This window comes from Gouania willdenowi, chromosome 10, assembly GCF_900634775.1.
Source record: "Gouania willdenowi chromosome 10, fGouWil2.1, whole genome shotgun sequence".
In the NCBI taxonomy this organism is placed as follows: domain Eukaryota; kingdom Metazoa; phylum Chordata; class Actinopteri; order Blenniiformes; family Gobiesocidae; genus Gouania; species Gouania willdenowi.
Window position 1 is genome coordinate 22,291,112 of NC_041053.1, and position 20,049 is coordinate 22,311,160.

Below are 20,049 nucleotides of genomic sequence, written 5' to 3' on the forward strand. Positions count from 1 at the left end.
TGATTTAAGATCACATTGATACCAATGTGCTTTCTGAAAATTATTCTTTTTGGTTGTACTTTTTTCCACCCCCAAAAATGTGCCAAACAACAAAAAGCCATGTTTTATTATTTCACTCTGTGTGTTCCTCAAATATCTCTGTGAATCAGGATCAGAGTGACCTGAAACTTTCAACATGGCTGCTGCTTGCTTCAAGGGTGTGCAACGTCTGATTTGTTTGGACTGCAATGATACCGTTCATTAATTAGAGCATCATATAGAGCATCACTAATCATAATCATCATAATCACCTTCAATCATTGGCCATGTGGTGGAGAATTTGTCTTGCTGAAAGACACAAACAGTTGACTTATAAGTAACAGACAGTAATGTAAAAAAGCTTTACAAGAATTAATTCTTGGTACCTTGTCCACATATACAATTACAGTTATTTGAATAATGATTGCCATTTTAAAACCTCTTACAGTTTATGTATTAATGAAATGTAAATTTTAGTTTTAAAACTACAGAATATTCACATGGTCCCATTATCCATAATGTACAAATATTCAGCATTAATCAAAGATTTATTTTTTATTTATTTATTTTTTAACTATATGTACGACTAAAGATACCTGTTGGATTTATCAAATTCATCTCTCCCTTGCACCATTTTATTATCAGGATTATCAATTTCCTTTGGTTACTTGTTACTTTAAAAAATGTTTTGTAATAAACTGCCAAAACATTGTAGAACATTTGCCGATTCTAACAAGTGACCTATATCTGTCTTGTTTGCAGTCAACAAATGAAAAACTGTCAGCTGCCACAGCAACAGAAGATAAGATAAAAGAGTATATTCACTCAATGTGGGGAAATGTGGGTCATGGCAAGTAAATGAAGATGTATTAAAGGTATAAATAATATTATTATTAAAAAATGTTACTGTCATTAATGTCAAAGATAACAGAAGGCAACACAGAATACCCAAAAGACACCAGAAAAAATGAAGGAGACAAAAAAAAAAAAAAATATATATATATATATATATATATATATATATATATATATATATATATATATATATATATATATATATATATATATAAAGAATATAGATACATACATATTTTCAGGCAATAATAATAATAATAGGTGGACTAAATAAACAATGTTATACACAATATTTACAGTAGTAATTGACATAAAGGAGGAAAAAGAAACAATGAACCCAGAACACAAAGATTAATTATAATCAGGTAGATGCGTATTAAAGTATGCAGTAAAAGTGGCTTCATGGTCTATTTGCATCCTAATGTCATGCTTAAAGAGTAGTTATTATAAGTTCTGTGTGGACAGTGAAACCCTTTATTCTGGTGTTGTTTAGTAGGGCAGGCGGAGACAACCGGCAAGCAAAACAACGTCACCATTCTTGGGTGTGGACGCAGGCCAGCCGAGGGCGTTTGCGTGCGCAGACAGGGTTGCCAAGTCTGTATAGAAACCGTGTTTTTTAATCGATTTAAAATTTAAAATAAATAATTACATAAACTATAACTACATTCAAGTTTTGCTTTATTAATTAGAGGAAGTCAAAACAAAGAATATTCCATATTCTAGGAGAAAGTCACATAGAGCATAATGATTGCACAGTAGCACAATGCATGTCCTGCACGTCTCCTACTTCCTTTTTGAGAAGGCGCCTCTTTATAAACCTGGCAACCCAAAGCTAGCTTTCAGCTACTGCATCACGCACGCACGCACAGGTCAGACCATTCATCCCGTGGCGTGTCTCCACTTTCGTTTCAGGTAAAACACTGAAAGTATGCGATGTTTGTTTTGACTATCGAAGATATTTTTCATTCTTTTAAATGTATTTCACCATATAGCCTGGATATTTGAATGAACTTGAAGTGTGGACGTTATCTTCATATTTAACAGAAGCTAGCCGTGAGCGCTAATAACATGGCGCAGGTTGAGTGGGCCTCTTTTGTTCTTGTGCTTGCCTCTGTGCTGTGGTGATCTTGCCAGAGGCCAAGCATAATTCCTAAGGAAAGCGAAGCGTTTTGTAGTTAAATATTCACACTTCCGCACTTAAAACTAAGTAATTATAGGAATGTTTAAACCCTCTCTCGGTTATGGTTTGTGTTAAAAGGCAAGCCTTTGGCGGCGCGGTCACTTTCGGTGTTGGCGCTTTTTGTATTGTTAATATTTGAACTGGTTTGGTCGAGGGAAAATAAGAGATACGTATTGTATTTGATGTATGTATTTAAACAAGTCCTACTTTAGACTCCCACAGTATGTATAAACACTCGGCTTTAGTTAGTAAATCTGCCGGCTCCTTAAGCTAAGGCTCAAGATGGCGCTGCTCCATAACCCGAGCTCCCATTCTGATTATAGTCCTGCTGTCTTCACCCAAATCATTGTAGTCATTTAACCAGTTAACATTCATCCCCAAATGCTCTTCGAATACCTTAAAAGTCAAAACTACTTGTAGCTAGAAAAAAGTATTATTAAGAAGAAGAAAAAAAAACCTTACGTTTCTTTGCTCTATTGTGTTTTTTAAACAGGACCACCGACCATGTTTTTTCCCTCAAATTAGACAAAAAGTCAAAGTGACTGTTTAGATGAATTGTGTTCCTTAAGTGTCTTTAAATGGACACCAGTTTTTTTTCCTAACAGGCAAAAAGTAGTTATTTGTGATATTGATGGTGGGAATAAGACAATATATTACCAATAGCAGTCAGTAGATAGATGGGTTTTATTTCACACTCGTAGTCCATATTATAAACAGACAATATATACAAAACAGTTGTGTTGCCAACTGACCTTTTGTCCTTGTCGACTACACTGTTTCCTTATAGACTAGTAAGTCAATTCTTGATGTTTCTAACCTTTTAATTGAATCACATAATACTGCACTCGGTTAAAATATGGACATTACTGACCATTCTGTGCGGTTAGGGTTAGTTATTCCGTAACGTAGTTTAGGGTTAGTTTTAGTTAGTTTGTAACATAATTTAGGGTCAGGGTTACAGTTAGGGTTAGTCTGTAAGGTATTAATACAAATGGAAGTACAAATCCGTACTATCCGGGCGTTGCGTACGGATAGAATGCCAGTATATTGATACGTGTTATGTATTTACAGCCACTGCCATTAAAATATCGCGGTCTTTAAAAATACATCATAGTCATCATCAGAATTACATGTGCATTTCTGAAACATTGATCTTTTAAACATGTTATTTTTGTGGTTTTGTATTTTTCATGTTGCTTCATATTGCACATAGATGAAAAATATTGCACCTAGATTTCTTTCAGAACACACGCTGCTGTTAGTTTTATTACTGTAACTGAAAAAACGAATAAAAAACAGCTAGCGTTTTCAGTCGATTAGAATGCTTACGTGTACACAGCTGAACATTTACATGCCAACACCCTTGGCGGCCAATAAATTTCATAGTACAGTGAACTGTAAATTTACATGAACAACATATTTCATTGACAGTGGATAATTGTGGGGGAAAATATCAAAAGTTTGCCCATTTCTTGTAAATAATACTTTAGTATATCAAGTGCCAAAAGCTTGTTCCTGTCCAAGCTCAAGTAACAAAAGATAGAGCTGAAGTGAATGTGTTACAACACTTGTCCAGTGTTTATATTAATGAAGACAGACATATATTGTCTTTGCAGCAATTTGGAAGTTGTGATTGTGCCGAATGTTTTCCTCTGATGATAAATAATTCTAGAAAATAGTCAGTGCATCTGAAAGTAATAAAATAACGTGAAGTATTGTCTTTGTGTGTCAATCTTTAATGGTTTCTGTATTCCTCAGGCTTCACCAACAGTCATGTCAGATGAAGGGTACGTCATTCGGATCCGGGGTCTCCCGTGGTCCTGTTCAGTGGATGAGGTGCAAAGGTTTTTCTCAGGTACAAATGCCTATATCTCATAATTCAACCCAGGAAGCATTTCATGGATTTGATAACCGAAACAATGACTTATTTCCTTTTCAGATTGTAAAATAATTAACAATGATGGAGGCATTCACTTCACCTACACACGAGAGGGCCGACCCAGCGGAGAAGCATTTGTGGAGATGGAGACTGAAGACGACCTAAAGATTGCAGTAAAGAAAGACAGAGAAACAATGGGGCACAGATATGTTGAAGGTGTGAAAAATAACACACTATTTACACTAGATATTATTTGAGTTGTAAGTATATATATATAAAATATATTTATACTTTTTAACAGTGTTTAAATCCAACAACGTGGAGATGGACTGGGTCATGAAGCATACTGGCCCAAACTGCCCAGAGACAGCCGGGGATGGGCTCGTGCGTCTCAGAGGTCTCCCATTTGGCTGCAGCAAGGAGGAGATAGTGCAGTTTTTCTCGGGTATGTACGACCTTTGTATAAACTTTAAATGTATACTCCTGCATTGTATTTAGTTAGTTTGTTTTCACCATCCTTCTGTCCTTTTGTCCTCTACCTGTTCCATCTATAATAGAAAGTTGATTTGCCTGTTTAATTAGTTAAACAACATTAAACCAAATATTGAGTTTAAATCATGTGGACTTGATGCTGGGAAAATAAACCATTATTGGTGTAAAACTATTTTATTTATATTTTTTAAATGTGTTTTTTAGGGGCAGGGTTGCATTTTATGTTAACCATTTTTTCAATTTTTGCTTATCCTCATCTTCAGCCTACATCCATCATAACTTTGAATCTAATTTTAATAATATTGTGAAGCTTCAGTTGGGCATTATTTTATATTATTAATGATAGGGTAGCCCAATGTGCCACTGTTATCATACTTCACCTTTTCTTTACACATCCATCTTTTCCATCCAATTGTAAAACAAAACAAAAACTAATTAAACTCATGTCGCCCTCCAAGATCTCTGTTCACCAACACACCAATACTGTCCTAAAGTCCCACAGTGTTCTTTTCCATATTCTTTCTCTTTTTTCCTTCTTCTCATTTTCTTTTAACTCCCCAAGTGCTCAGTAAATATAATCCTTTGAACCAGTCACTGGTGTCAAGCTCAACTGGTATGTGTGATGATGTGTAGAGTTTTTCCATAAGTTTTCTATCTCTCTTTAGAGAACATTCTTTCTGTGATTGGGCATGTGATTTAATATGTCCCCTGCTGGGGTTATCTGTCCTTGGGTTGAAGGGTTGGAAATCGTGCCAAATGGGATAACATTGCCGGTGGACATCCAGGGGAGGAGTACGGGGGAGGCCTTCGTGCAGTTTGCTTCACAGGATATAGCTGAAAAGGCTCTAAAGAAACACAAGGAAAGAATAGGGCACAGGTGGGGATGGTTGGTTGGTTGGCTGGATACGTTGCTTTTCTTATGGTGTGCACCTTCATCACAAACCTGACCTTACACTCATCTTGGCTATCACACAAACATTTATAGCATAATCCACACGCATCATTTTATTCAACTAGCCACACACTGTCAATGTAAAGTGGGAAGATTAGTGCTTGGACACAGTCCATTAAAACACGTCTTGAAATGATATACTTGCTTATAGTGAGGGAAAAGTGGTGTCCAAGCACTAAACCTGCTTCCAGGTTGATAAATGGTAAGGGATCTCCCTGGTGAATTGAAATAGAGTGCCATTGTACACAAGGATCTGAAGCCCACTGTAACAGGTAACGATTAGAGTGGGCTGCAGAAGAGATGGAGCTCTCTGTCCCTCAAAGCAAGGACAATGGCTGTCATGGCAAATATACATTGACACATCAATTTATTCAGTAAGTTGCTTCAGGTAACCATATAAATAAAGTGCTCACAACACCAAAGCCCTTATCAATTTAGATATTGTTCTACTCAGTAAACACATAGTTCCCTATTATTAACAACCAGTATAAGTTACAACTACTACCTTTGGACTACTCCATGACAGCTTCTGCATAGCCCAGTTTCACCAATTTCACCCTCATCCAACACGCTAGCCCTCACTGACACGTCTCTATACTCCCAGGTACATTGAGATCTTCAAGAGTAGCCGCGCTGAGGTGCGGACCCATTACGAGCCCCAGAGGAAGCCCATGAACATGCAGAGGCCCGGCCCCTATGACCGACCCTCGGGTGGTCGCGGCTACAACATGATAGGCCGAGGAGGATCCTATGACAGAATGCGCCGCGGAGGATACGGAGGAGGTGGGATCAAACTGAAATCAAAGAGAAGAGCGTAACACAGGCTAAATCTTTAAGACTGGGCGTTAATCCAAAGCCTGTATGTTCAGGTGTTTCAGATGGTCGCTATGGTGATGGTGGGTCCTCCTTCCAAAGCACAACTGGCCACTGTGTCCATATGAGGGGTCTGCCATACAGAGCCTCAGATAAAGACATCTACAATGTAAGCGATACCAAGATCAAAAATCACACCACAGCAGACTAAACTTGAGCATTTTGGGTGAATTATTAATTTCTTTAAAACTCTTTTTTTCCCCCCAGTTTTTTTCACCATTGAATCCAGTGCGGGTCCATATCGAGATCGGTCCTGATGGAAGGGTAACCGGTGAAGCAGATGTGGAGTTTGCTACACATGAGGATGCTGTAGCAGCCATGTCCAAAGACAAAGCCAACATGCGTAAGTCTTTAATACTTAAAAAAATAAAACTAAATTCTGCATTGGGTCTGTTGAAAACTTTAGATTTTTTGCCTCACAGAGCACCGTTATGTGGAGTTGTTCCTGAACTCTACAGCAGGGGGCAGTAATGGATCCTATGGTAGCCAAATGATGGGAGGCATGGGTATGTACTGCCCACTGCGTTTGTCTTATTATTGTTTGGTCGTATTTTAACACAAGCACAGCTTTGTAGCAGATGAAAATCACTTGGGCCAGTGTTTCTCTTTTTCTTATGACCTGTCATCTTTACAGGAAACCAGTCGTCCTACAGCGGAGGCCAGCTGAGCTCAGGATACTCTGGAGGATACAGCAGCCAAGGAAATATGGGTGGTTACAGTGACTATAGTGAGTGTCAGCTCAGATACAATAAACTGTATTAACATCAACCCACTAATGACTGACAATAAAACTGGAAGCTTTTAGACTTTAAAGTCTATTTAGTGATAAACGTAACCATTGTTTTCACATTCTGTCACATCCTTCTCGGTGAACCTCGTGTAAGAAGCCAGTGTGCGTTCGACAGTTCTTTTTTAACTCTGTCAGGAGTGAAACGATGTCTTGAACTTTGTTTTTGTTCTTTCTAAATCTTTTGTACTGATTGACACAAATGTTTTGTTGAAAGAGCCTTGTTTTGGTTTTTACAAATAATAAAGGCACATGTTGTAGGGACAAAAATGATCAGCATTCCTCCTTTGTCTATTAATTAATTCAAATCAGATCTGTGTTTTATTACTTGATTAAAACATTAACATCTTTATAAAAAAAAATAACCCTGGCTGATTGAACTTTTGGGTCCTATAGTGTTTATTCTGTCTCTTGTTAGGTAACCAGGGTGTAATGGGAAGCAGTTACTACGGCGGTGGAGGAAGCAGAAGCTCCATCAATGGACTGGGTGGGGGATGGGGAATGTAGATCTGTCGTTGAATATTTTTTTTTTAAGTCAACATTTTGCTAATCAGACTGGAAAAGTTTCACCTAGTAAGCATAGGATATGATTGGAATGTTGTTTTAGAACTACAGACAAATGGGATTTGTTACTCCTGTCTTAATTTTAGCAAAATTGGAGGTGACGTTTATCCTCTGTTGTATTGCACAAACTGTATTAATGTCAAATACCGGGATGTATGACATTTTTCCTTTTGAAAAGGGTTACATTTCAAGGTGAACTCATCGTGCTGGTGGGGTGTGATTTTAAGTTTGAGTGCATGAACAAATGACTAGTATCCTTTAATGACTAAACTTGTTCTATCCTTGACATATTGAATCCTGACTTTAAGAAAGGTTTGAACATGGTTTGTAAGTAGAAATTCGTAGGATTATTTTTGGGTTACATTAAGAGAAAAAGTATTCCAGTTAGTTTTTACTGCATTAAATGCTAACTAAACTTCATGTGCACAAAGTGAATAAAAAAGACAACCGCATAGAAACTGGGCATGAAAAAGGTTTTAATAATTTATCAAATATTTGGATTATAAAATGTGTTAATACTTCGAAATTTAGAAAAATGTCTTTACACTAGAACCCAGAAAACTTTGAAAAATACATTCAGAAACATCTTTTAGTCCTTAAACCTAGCTTTAAGTACAGAAGTTAAATGTGAGCTTAAAATAATGAATGATATGTTTGACAATAAACCAGTTATGTGACTGATAAATCAATTTGATTTTGAAACATTAAATTTAATTCACAACTGCACAGTAAACCTAAAATATTTCATTCTAAATAAACCATGGTGGCACAATTAAACACATTTTCCAGTCTAGTTTGGAGACCTTATGTCACTGAGTTTAAACGCCATTACTAACCTGCTTCGTTTAGTGTCAGTTAAGTGTTTGCATCAAGTGAGATCTGTAATGTGTGAATAATGTGCCTGAATTTCCTTAAAGTTTGATGACATTCCTTGTATGATAAAATAATGGAGGGTAACATGTGAGGAAGTGGAGATGTGTCCACTTGTGTCAAGAGCCAGTAGAGGAGCCTCTCTGCAGCAGGAACGTGTGGCACGCGTCGCACACTCGCACCGGCCGAGGGTAGGATGGTAAGGCTAGCTCGTTACTGGAGCAGTTGTTGCAATAAATGTCTCCACAATTCCTGCAGTGATGCTGCAAACACAGTCTCATTAAAATGAGGCTTTAGCCGAGCATTGGTAATATAAATAGTATACCTACTTTTCTGCGCGAGATGGAAAACTCTTTGTGGCAGTGCTTGCATTGAGTAGCCTCATCGTCTTTCAGCCAGGCGTGACCCTGTTTAAAGAGCTCATTTTAATTCTGCTCATCACAAACCAACCTTTGTGCTGCATGTTTTACCTTCAGGGCCTTGTTCACCTCTTTAAAGTCTTCCATCCGAAGTTTTGACCTTTGACAGTAAAAATTTTTTTTTTTTTTTCTTTTAAATTACAAAATAAGTCTTCCCTTTTGCAGCCTGTGTGTGTAAAATACTGACTGGCTGAGATGGAGTCCCATCTCCTGGAGGGCCTGCTCCTGCTGCTCACACGTCTGCTGCAGCTGCTGCTTCTCCTGCAACATACCCTGCAACTCCTGCACCACACATCAAGCAACACATCACACAAAGTAATGGTTACCTATTCTACAGATTTACCAGAACGTTCAATGAATGATAGAAAGAAGCCTATTCAATTAAAACATTTTCCTAGTTTTGTGGGGCCTCCCGTGCGCCTCGTCCTCCAGCAGTGCCAGATAAGCCACTGTGCGTCTTTATGAGTGCGTTCCTTTTTATAACAGCTACAGGTGTTGCAGCCAATTGATCAGCAGTTTTCTGCAATGATCATGTGATTTTAATTACAATTATTATGATTATTTCATCCTTCTCCTGTTGGGGTCGGCGTTTCCCGTTTCTCATGATTGTGTGTGTACGGCAGGGTCAGAGCTGCCGTGAAGGTGCGCAAATTATCTCGCCAGGTTTGTTTTTTGTGAGCCCCAAACGTTGCTTATAAGTGGCGTATGCTTTCTTTTGTACGTACACACCATTTATAAATTAAGCCCCCTGGTCTGGGGCTACTTTTGCTCTCCTGCATGTAATGCTGCAATCGATTGGACTTGGAAGTGCAATAAAGCAGCCCTTGAGCTCAGAACCCTGACTTGTGTCGGAACTACTGCAAGATCCAAACATCCCGAGTTGGTCGGAATGACGTTTTAGCAAAACGCCGGTGCACACTGTTGCAAAGTCACTTTCTCCACGGCTATCTGAGTAAGTAGTTGTGTCCGTATAGTTCAATGTATTCTTTTTACAGTCGACTGTTCAATAATTGCCCTCGCTGGTGCGTTCAAGTCATACTTAAAGTATATGATGTTTCTCTTTCTCTTACCCTCGAGGAGCCAATATATTCCCCGGCAGGCATCTTTGCTCCTCGAAAAATATCAAAACAAACATCAGCTGTTTTCCAAACTTACTGACTGAAAAGCATTTACCTCGGAGGTCGAGATTGACGAACCGAATCTTTCCGGGTTCTGAGTGAAATCGAATGTGTCATTAATCCAAATGCTTGCATTGTTAACTTGTAATTAAAATTTCACATTCTAATTACTTTGCATTAGAATGAGCATTTTAACTCCTGCATATGACTGGCCAGTTATAAATCAGTTCTTCTGCCACACTCCAGTGGAATAAAGTGCCTCTGACGCCATCTGCTTGTATGGGAGCTTAGTGTGACACTGACCGCGTGCAGGCCCTGTAGTTGCTGCAGCTGAGTGCGCAGCTCACTGCTGTTGTCCTGCTCTCTTTGCAAAGCCTTCTGCAGATTTTGCCGCTGGTCTCTCTCAGAGCGTAGCCCATCCTCCAACCCAAGCCTGCGTTCAAAGAACATGCACAGGAACGTGATTTATTCAGAGAATTTCCTTTTTAAGTAAAACAGAGGAGTAATTATCTCCAGTCTGACCACAGATTTAGCTGTAGATTTTGTTTCTTAAAGTTTTCCCCGTGTTTTTCTTCAATAAAAAAAGCTATAGCTGTACATTTTCCATACTTGAGTGGTGTTACCTGAGTGAATCCAGGTCTGACAGCTGTTTCTGCAGAGCATCCACTTTTCCGTTCAGCTCTGCCTTCATGTCTTTGTCTGATTGATCACTGTGGTTACGCTCATGTTCAGAGTTCTGCAGTCTGGAAGCAACAAACAGACCTTTGTTGTTCAAATAAACGTTTTATACGCATTAAAACTGCATGTCCGAACACAAACCTCTGCTCCATTTCCTTCATGCTTTTCTCCATCTCATTCATCTTCTTCTCCAGCTGCACAGCCTCCGCCTGCTTCTTTTCCGCCTGTTGCTCAGAGTCCTGCAGGCCCACAGGGTGATGTCAGTGTGTGAGAGTGCATGAAAAGACTCTAAAGCAGTGGTTCTCAACCTTTTAGCCTGCGACCCCCCCCCCCCAAAAAAAGTGCCAAAGACTGGGGGCCCCCACTGCACCTGAAGTTAGTTAAACACAGAGATGAACAAGAACAGTCATGTGAAGACAGGGCCATCTATAAGGGGGAATAAAGGGGAGAACTTTTTGGGGCCCATCCATGAAGTCAAATGAAGCAAAATGATGGTCCATTGTTCTATAAATCTGTGATAACCACAATCATTTATTCATCTTAATAATATCCACTGTTTATTTTTATTTGTGCCATTGTATATAGTCATCTTAAAGATGTAAATCCTTGTTTTAATCAGAATTAAAATGGTTTAAAAGTAACCAAAATGGTGGAAAAATTTGGAATTTTAAAAACCACAGAAATTGGTTAAAAGTTGCAAATTAATGTGGCTAAAAACAGAAAAAGTGGTAAAAAAAAAGGTTCTAACTCAAAGTGTCAATATTGGAACAATTATGATAATAGAAATTAGTTTAAACTGGCAAATAATCATGAATGCGGTTAAATTGGCAAAAGTAATCATGAAATATGGTGGAAGGAGGTTAAAAGTTAGTGGAAATGGCTTAAAAGTGCCGAACATGTCTTGAAAGTGGAAAAAATGTGCAGAAAAGGCATTGAAATTTGATGGAGAAGTGGCAGAAATGGAAGTAATGCAGCAAAAATGCAACAAAAAGAGCAAAAATATGGCAAGAAAAAGTGATGAAAATAGGTTAAAATATGGCAAGTTTGGTGTAGTTGCAGAAAAAGGGTAAAAATAAATAAATAAATGGGGTCCTTACCCCACGGTTGAGAACCCTGCTCTAAAGCACAACATCCTGAGTGTACCTGAGATTTGTGGAACATTTGCAGGTTGAGGGTCTTGACTTGGTCCAGCTGAAGCCTCAGAGCCACCAGTGTGTCCTGCTTCTCATGCGAGTCCTTCTCCAGCAGCTTCATGGCCACCTCCATCTCCTGCTTCAGTCCCACCTGCAGATCCAGCTCATGCTCCAGCTCCTACACAAACAAGGATAAAGACAATTCAGCTCAACTTAAAAAAAAAAAAAAAAAAAAAAGTTCACACTGCTTTTTATAATGACAATCTTAAACAAATTAGTCCACCACTGCAGAAAGGTTTGGTGTTGGCACTACAGCCTGCAGATACCTGACCTGGCGAATTCGCTTCTCTTCCTTGTACTGCTTCCACACCACGTTGTACATCTCATCCAGACCTTGTCGTGTCTGTCTGTAGGTCTCCAGCTCCACCTGGGTGTCCTGAAGGGCTGCCTGAAAACAAACATCACCTCACATCATTCATCTCTTAGGTTTAATGCACAGTTTGAACGTGGGGGTGGAGCTTCAGCTGCTGACAAACCTCCTCCTTTTTCTGGCTGGACTGTAAGATGGTATCGTTCTCCTTCCTCAGCTGCTGGTGTTCCTCCTGTAGAGAGTTTATTCTGTCTGTGGCTGCCGTGAGCTGTCGGAGAGGAAAATACACACATTTTACAAGCAGGCGACAAACTACAACTTCAAATCATTAGCTATTCTCGTAGAGTGACAACCTAATTAAAAGCAAACCTCACAAACCACATTGGACATGCAACGAAGGGAAAAAAGGGGGAATTTAGTGTAAACGATCGCAGGAGAAACATCTATATTTCAAAGCAGCAAATACAGGACAAAATTAACAGCATGAGCAACCTTAGTAGACGTAAACTTTTGAAAACAAATGCAAAAATTGTGGGTAACACTTTACATAAGGCTGACATTACGTTGTCATTAGCATGAGTAAGGTGTCATGAACGCCGTCATTAAGTGTAGCTCGCTAATGTTTGACACCTTTGGAGCTATGTTGGCATTTTTTGGGGTTAGTGGGTTTAGGGTTAAGGTAATGAATGGCACTTAACGCCCGCCCCCATGACACCTTATTCATGCTAATGACAGGTGTCATGTCATCATAATGACAGCTTAATGTCAGCCTTAATGTATAAAACTTCAAGTTAAGTGTTTCCAACTTTTTTTACTGCTTAAATTGTTACTCAAAAGCAAATTGTCTGTTATTTATTTCTCATTTTTATGTATTTATTGAACAAAAACAACAACAAAAAACATAAAATAATTAAGGAAAGGGGTACACTTTAAGGACTATAGCTAATAAAATCAAAATTCATCACAATACGGAATCTTTTTTTGCACAATTTCTGATAAAATTTTTGTGTCACACATAAAAAGGTGTATGACATTTTTGAGAATATAATTGTATACAATTTGTGTGTAATTGAATCAGATATATAGGTTTAATAAATTATTTAGTTTTGATAACGGAATGCTCATTTGTGAAGAATAGTTTTCATTTCATTTTATTTATCCATTTATTTGAATTAGGACATTACATATTAGTCAATGTTTAAGCAAACGGCATCAACATAAATATGGCGGAGTTAGCACAATAGCTACATTTCATCTGTTGTCCTAAGGCAGGTAAACGTGAAATAACATTTAACATACAGTTAGGCAACATGGCACAATGAGACAAACATTAAATTGACTGATGACAAAAAACATGATACCACATACTGTATACTATATTACAAAAACAAAAAACAAGAGTCAGGAGTTAAAAGACCCCCCAAAAAAAGTATAATATTATCTATAGGTGCATGATTAGAACTTAATTTGGGCACCTCCCAGATTTTGAGCGGCACTTAATTGATTGGATCCAGTACCTCATTTGAAAAATAAAAACTTTTTTGCTTTTAAGTGTTTAATCAATTTTTTAAGCATTATATTTGGACAGCTGTATCTTTTTTGAGCCACTCTTGGCTTATGAAAGACAAGGCAGGCCTCGGCTGGAAAAAGTTGCAATGATACAAAGTTCTCCATGGCTGTTCTTTTTTTGCTAGTTTGACAAATAAAAGGTAAGCACGTTTTTTATTTTCATTTTCTGCTCTGCTGCTGCTTCATTAGAGGAGTTGTGGCCAATGTTATGGTGTAAAAGTTTGTAAATATTTTGTATTTATGGGTTTTTGTGTTCTGAAAGTTTAGTTGAGTGACCCTAAACAGACTCCAGATCGTACAAAAATGCTGCTGCCAGACTTTTGACCGGTGCTCACAGAACATCCCACATTCTTTCTACTCTGCACTGGCTTCCAGTCAAGTTTTGCATAGAGTATAAAATCTTTCCAAGCGTTACGTGGTCAGGTCCCTCAATATATCTCGGACTTGTGCCCCTAAACTTCAGGGCACAGCCTTTGGTCTTCAGGTCAGGGTCTCCTAAAGATCCCAAAAACTACATTTAAAACTCAAGGAGACCTGGCGTTCCAGGCCCCCAGACTCTGGAATAACCTGCACCAGTCTCTCCAGGAGCCCAACTCTGTGGTCACTTTTAAGAAACTGCTTAAGACTTTGCTTTTCAGAAAAGCTTTTAGTTAACTGACTTTTTTTTTAGTATCCTTTTATGATGCTGCACCTGTGATGTAAATGCACTCATGTTTTATTCATCTATTATGACGTTGCACCTGTTGTATTCATTTTTCCACTGCTCTGTACAGCACTTGATTTTATCTACAAGACGCACTTCATAAATAAATTACTTACTTAAATTAGTGGTGGTTTTACGCTGTCCTTGTTGCTGAAACGCGGCAGATTTTGACAGCTCTCATTCAGAGAGTGGGAGACGGATGCTTTGTACGACACAGTCTCCTCTAATTAAGGCTCCATTCCCATTTAGAATAAACAGGTGTGAAAAAAAAAACATGTGCATGTCTGACCTCCTCCACAAGTTTGCTGTTGGTCTTCTCCAGTGAATCCATCTTAGCCTGAAGGTCGGTGACTGTACCACTCAGGTGACGGTTCAACTCCTCGATGTAGTGCTTCTGATCCAATATGACGGTCATCTTGGCATCACTAAAAAACGATAATTAGTTTAGAGGAGATTCCGTTTGAAATCTATTCAGTGAATTGATGAGATCAAAGAGAATTGACTCACTCCTTTGAAGTCTCACTGTTGGCAGGGTCTTTCAGGTAGAGGGAGAAGTCAATGACCCCCACCTAGAAATAAAAACAAAGGCTGAATGGTTTCTAGCACAAATGAGGCTCAGGATGTTTTGTTCTTTTCTTTAAGGCACTGACCTGAGAGTCCAGATCTTCCCCTTTAATACAGAGATTTGCATCGATTGCATTGAGGCCAACCAGCAGCCCCCCCATCACCGCCCCCTCCTCCTCCATCATCAATGCTCCCGTTTCATAAAACTCACTAAAAGGTTTAGAAAGACAGTGGAAGAAAACATGGGTGAATTGGCATGATTGCATAGCTTAACAGAAGGAAAAGAATATGTTAGATTTGGTAGATTTTCAGACCTTAGTATGTATTTATGATCCAATAGGGCTTTTATATAGTCGGCTACTCTTTTCTGCATCAGTGCCAAATGCAGCCAAGCCCTTGCTCTTCCCAAACCGGTTCTGTAAGGATAACAACGTACTGAGTCAATATGGAGTTGGTTTCCATTAATATTGTATTTTAGTGTGTAATACTGTACTTTAAACCAGGCAGGTCTCTAGCACTTGTGGCAATGTCTACAGACTCTGGACACAACTTCTCCACCAACTCCAGTGGTCCCCATATGGACTTGTTTTGCCCAATGAAGGATTTCTTAACTGAAAAATTCAGGAAAATCAACTGCTATTGGCTTGGATTTTAAAATTTATGAGCATAAAAGTAAAAGCTGGAATAAAATTTGGTGTCACCTTTAAGGCCGTGTTTGAGGCAGTGCTCTAGAACGACAAAGAACTGCTGCAGAGGAGGGTAGTCCGAGTCCAGCGTCCTGCCCAGACTCAGGGAGGACTGGATCAGCACTTTGATGCTCAGCTTCATCATGCTGAGGAGGTTGGATCTCTCTATTGCCATGGGGTCTTTGGGGGGCAGAACTGCAGAAACCAAGAAAAACACGAGAATAGTTTTGTGCTGAAGCTGCCAACGTCAAGATACAAACTCTAAGGTGAGTTGCTGCAACACAAAACTTCATCTAGTCATATTTCTATTGACAGATGTAACAAAAGATTATATGGTTCCCATTCAACGCACTTGTTGAACAGGTTTAAACAGGACTAGGGCCGGGACGACGCGTCGACGTATCGATGCAAAAAATAAGTCGACGCAAAATATGCGCGCCGATGCACTTTCTGTATTATTTTAAGTTGTTGTTATTTGCATGTCTATGAAGAATTAAAAGAGGCACTTTTTTCAGTAAGCTAGGCTTATGTGTTTTCAACATAAATCTTAAATTCTGTTGGTTGAGGAAAGACACCATGACAGGCTGCCGGCTCCCACTGCCTTTTTATTTTTTATTGAATGCATTATTTTGTACTTTTATATTCTTACTTTAACTTTATTTTGGAATTTTGAGTTGAAGAGCAATAAACATATATTGCAATTTAAGGAATTCATGTTTTTTTTTTTTTTTCATTCATTTTAGATCTCTAAATCAACATGTACAAATTACTTTTAGTCAATTAATGGGGAGCTAATCAATAATCGGATTGAGTCGAATCGAACTGGAAAAATTAATAGTTAGATTAATCGATGCATAAAAAAAAATAATCGCTAGATTAATCGTTTAAAAATATAATCGTTTGTCCCAGCCCTACACGAGACTTCTAGAATGACTAGAACTGGTTATCATCTTAGTATCCAAAAATAAACTCATATGTTTGTTCTAGGGGTGGTTAATCATGCCAATTTCTTGATTTGATTTCAATTATCGAGGTCTAGTTTTGATTACAACCAGATTATTAAAGATTATCAATTAGATTTTTGATCTTGCATTTAACATCGGTCAGCATCTAAATTATTTGACTTTTCTTTCAAGTAACGAGTACCTTTAATATTGTATAGTGTAATTGAATGATCCAAACAAGGACTCACCTGGTTTATATTAAAATATGAAGTTTTTATAATTGTCATTTATCTATTTTATTTTCCCACCAACACTAATTTGTTCACGTACCTCCAGGGATGGGCAACTTTTAACACAGCGGAGCCACAAAAACGTGATTGTATCTGATCCAGGGGCCACATTATCAACATTTCATGTTAGCTTTGAGAATAATGACCAATCAGAGCATTAACACAGGAAAGAACAAAGTGTTTTGTCTTTTTTTTATGTAGTTTTGTTGTTGTTTTCTGAGTTGTTAGTCATTTTGTATGTTTCTGGAGTCATTTTGCGTATGTATTTATCTGTCATTTTGGCAATTTCTGCTGGCATGTTGTGTATTTTATGAGTCATATGTGTTTTTTGTTATTTCTTGCGTGTTAGGTTTGCATTTTGTTTATTGTTGCCATTGGGTCATTTTGAGTAATTGCGTTAGCGTTGTGTACATCTTTTGTGTTTAGGTGCACGGTTGGTTGGTTTGTGTGTCTGATGTCCTTTTGAGCATTTTATGATTCTTTTTTGTGTTTCTTGTTGTTGCTTTGTGTATTTTTGTTGACATTCTGTGCATTTTGTGTATTATGTCGAACTTCATATTACTTCTAATTTATTGAATTACAATTTTTGGTGGATCTGTCTTGGCCCAGTTACACCTTTGTCTGGCACATGATTACCATAAACATATTCCTGTTATTTAAGCACACTACTGGTTTCATAATTTTACAGTAAATCATATAAATTAGCTCCTAGGTTGTGAGATGGTTATATAGAGCTATTGATGAATAGAAAACACAGATAAATGGTGTAATGCCACAGTAGAAGGATCAGACCAACAGTCACATGTCCTAACAGCTGACACAGAGGAAGTAGCAGAGTTTAGCAGTTTGAGGGCAGCCAGTTAACCAGTACATACTGTGATTTAAGTATCACTTTGCATCACAGACTACCTGGAAGTAGTTTAGAAGAAGTGCCGTTCACATCCTTCTCAGACCCTCCGTCGCTTCCAGAGCACGAAGCGGGGCCGTGAGAGACTTTCCTCGGGGCAGCAGCGTAGCTCATCCCGCTGCTAATCGTCTCCGTGGCCTTCCGAGCCAGAGACAGGATGGGGACCGACCAGTGGTTCTCTGCGGCGGGCAGGGCATGCTGGTCGGGGCACTCCTCCTCCTGGCTGCCGCCACCGGGCTCTCCGTCGGTTGTAGGTTCCGGAGCTTCGGGTTCATCTTGTGAGTTTTCTTGTGAGTTTTGATCCTGAGCAGCTATGTTTACCTCCTCTGTCTCGTCGGCCATGATTGCCGCCCCTTCCTATAATGGGGTTGCCAGATACACTTGATAATTTCCCGTACCAGCTTGAGGCAAATCAGTATTCATATCAGGGGCAGTGTTCACTGGTCTGTACCTCAAATGATGGCTTTAACACAAATTATGACAAACATTTAATGAGGGGATTGTGTTTATACTAATGAAGTTGTTAATGTAAGTAAGGCTGCAACAATTCCTCAAGGTCCTCAAATACCTTGATTACAAAAATGATTGAGGATGTTTCTCTGCTTTGAAGCTTTATTTATTTATTAAATATTTGTATTGTTATTTTAAATGTATTATTATTACTATTACCATGTCTGCATTTGTTATCTAAGATTGACACCACTTATAGTGGAATATTTGTGCCACAAAATATGCATCGCTTCATTCTTTTTCTACTTTGCATAATATTTGTGTAATAAATTATTTTTTTTTTTTTTTTTTTTTTTTTTTAAGGAAACACAATTGTTGGTATTACTAAATTATCTGTCTTTTCTGTTGCTCGTTTGAATAATCGATAGAATATACTTATACTTTATTTTATCCAACAGTGGGGAAATTAACAAGTTTAAAAATCTAAATATTCAATAGCTGCGGCCTTATGCAGTGAATGAAAATAATGCATTTACAAATGAGAATGATAGGTGATAGGTGAATATAGAATCTCTCCTGGTTCTGGTCAAACTGCTCAAATAATAAATATAGGACGATTCTATAATTAAATAATGCTCTTTTAAATAATTCTATTTAAATGAAACTAAGTTGGTAACCCTAATTCCTTTGAAAGAGTAAAGTTTTTAGCGCTTGAAACAGTCTATTTGAACAGGTTTTTGTCCAAACTGGCAACCCCGCTCGTTGAGATCACGTGGTGGGCTTGATTTGAATGACATAAATCTTTTTCTTCCTCCTTGAATTTTGTCAGTCGTTAAGGAAGAACGTGTATTACTGCCACCTGTTGGAAATAGATTCAACTCATTCAACGAAAACGTTTGCGCTGGAATATCAAACTTAAGGCCCGCGGGCCAAATGTGGCCCCCAGAGCATCAAACATGGCCCACGGGATGATTCTGTTGAAAGTGAAAATGAATGAATGAAGTGTCAAACTCAATACAATCTACACAATTTTATATCAAATGGACCAAACCAGATTTATCCAAGCATTTTTGTAAAATAAGTAATGAGAACTGTACTATTAATCAATGTAAATGACTATTATTTAGACATAAAAAATAATCTGTTTAAAAGTCAACAGTGATGCACAAAAATCTGAGAGATTATTTTACAAGGTTTTTACTTTATAAATCCTGTTTTTCTAGTCATTCTCTCTTTCAAATGAACAAACTTAGATGCTTCGATGGGTCAAAAATGCACCCGAGCCTTTGGTTTTATACACGTGTCATTTGGTAAATGAACACATAACTCAGTTCCAAATGTATAGCTGCACGCGCTACATACAGCCGTTTACACATGGAAAGAGCACAACAATACAATGTTTTTTTAGTTCGACCCACTTCAGACTGAACTGGAACTTGCCAGGTGAGTGGTTTCCCCCCCCTTTTTTTAAATTGTTGTTTAATTTATTTATATATATATATATGTATATATATATATATACACACACACACAAAACCTTTACTTTCATTAGTTTGTTGCAGGTTTTTGATTAATTAACAAGCTTAGCACCAATCTTTAAAATGTCCTTGTTTAACCAACAGGAGTTGACTTAGAACAGGTGGCCACAATTTAATAGTTGATTAAAATCAAACATTTCTTAACAAAATATTTTTGTCTTGAATATATATATATATATATATGACTATATTTGAGAAAGACTCGTGTTT

At 38.0% G+C, this 20,049-nt stretch overlaps 2 protein-coding genes across 4 annotated transcripts; one reads left to right on the forward strand and one right to left on the reverse strand.

Annotated features, from left to right (window-relative positions):
• Positions 1-1,703: 1,703 nt before the first annotated feature.
• hnrnph1 (heterogeneous nuclear ribonucleoprotein H1) lies at positions 1,704-7,591 on the forward strand. Of its 3 annotated transcripts, none has more exons than XM_028459037.1 (11): positions 1,704-1,785; positions 3,812-3,908; positions 3,993-4,148; positions 4,234-4,377; positions 5,163-5,301; positions 5,981-6,159; positions 6,246-6,358; positions 6,457-6,592; positions 6,672-6,755; positions 6,884-6,976; positions 7,455-7,591. In XM_028459037.1, the coding sequence occupies exons 2-11, from the start codon at positions 3,827-3,829 to the stop codon at positions 7,541-7,543; spliced, it is 1,215 nt and encodes a 404-aa protein (XP_028314838.1). In that variant the 5' UTR covers positions 1,704-1,785; positions 3,812-3,826; the 3' UTR covers positions 7,544-7,591. The 3 variants fall into 3 exon arrangements, with proteins under 3 accessions (XP_028314838.1, XP_028314839.1, XP_028314840.1); XM_028459038.1 differs by having other exon boundaries at positions 6,255-6,358; XM_028459039.1 differs by lacking the exon at positions 7,455-7,591 and having other exon boundaries at positions 6,255-6,358; positions 6,884-7,307.
• Positions 7,592-8,059: 468 nt separating this feature from the next.
• Positions 8,060-18,193, reverse strand: rufy1 (RUN and FYVE domain containing 1). Its single transcript, XM_028459036.1, has 17 exons — positions 17,854-18,193; positions 15,726-15,905; positions 15,518-15,635; positions 15,339-15,440; positions 15,111-15,234; positions 14,968-15,029; positions 14,750-14,885; positions 12,355-12,456; positions 12,150-12,266; positions 11,829-11,996; positions 10,827-10,924; positions 10,631-10,750; positions 10,311-10,440; positions 9,077-9,171; positions 8,941-8,989; positions 8,800-8,877; positions 8,060-8,733 (listed from the first exon to the last, which is right to left on the reverse strand). Exons 1-17 carry the CDS (start codon positions 18,191-18,193, stop codon positions 8,590-8,592), a joined length of 2,163 nt encoding a protein of 720 aa, XP_028314837.1. The 3' UTR covers positions 8,060-8,589.
• Positions 18,194-20,049: the final 1,856 nt, after the last annotated feature.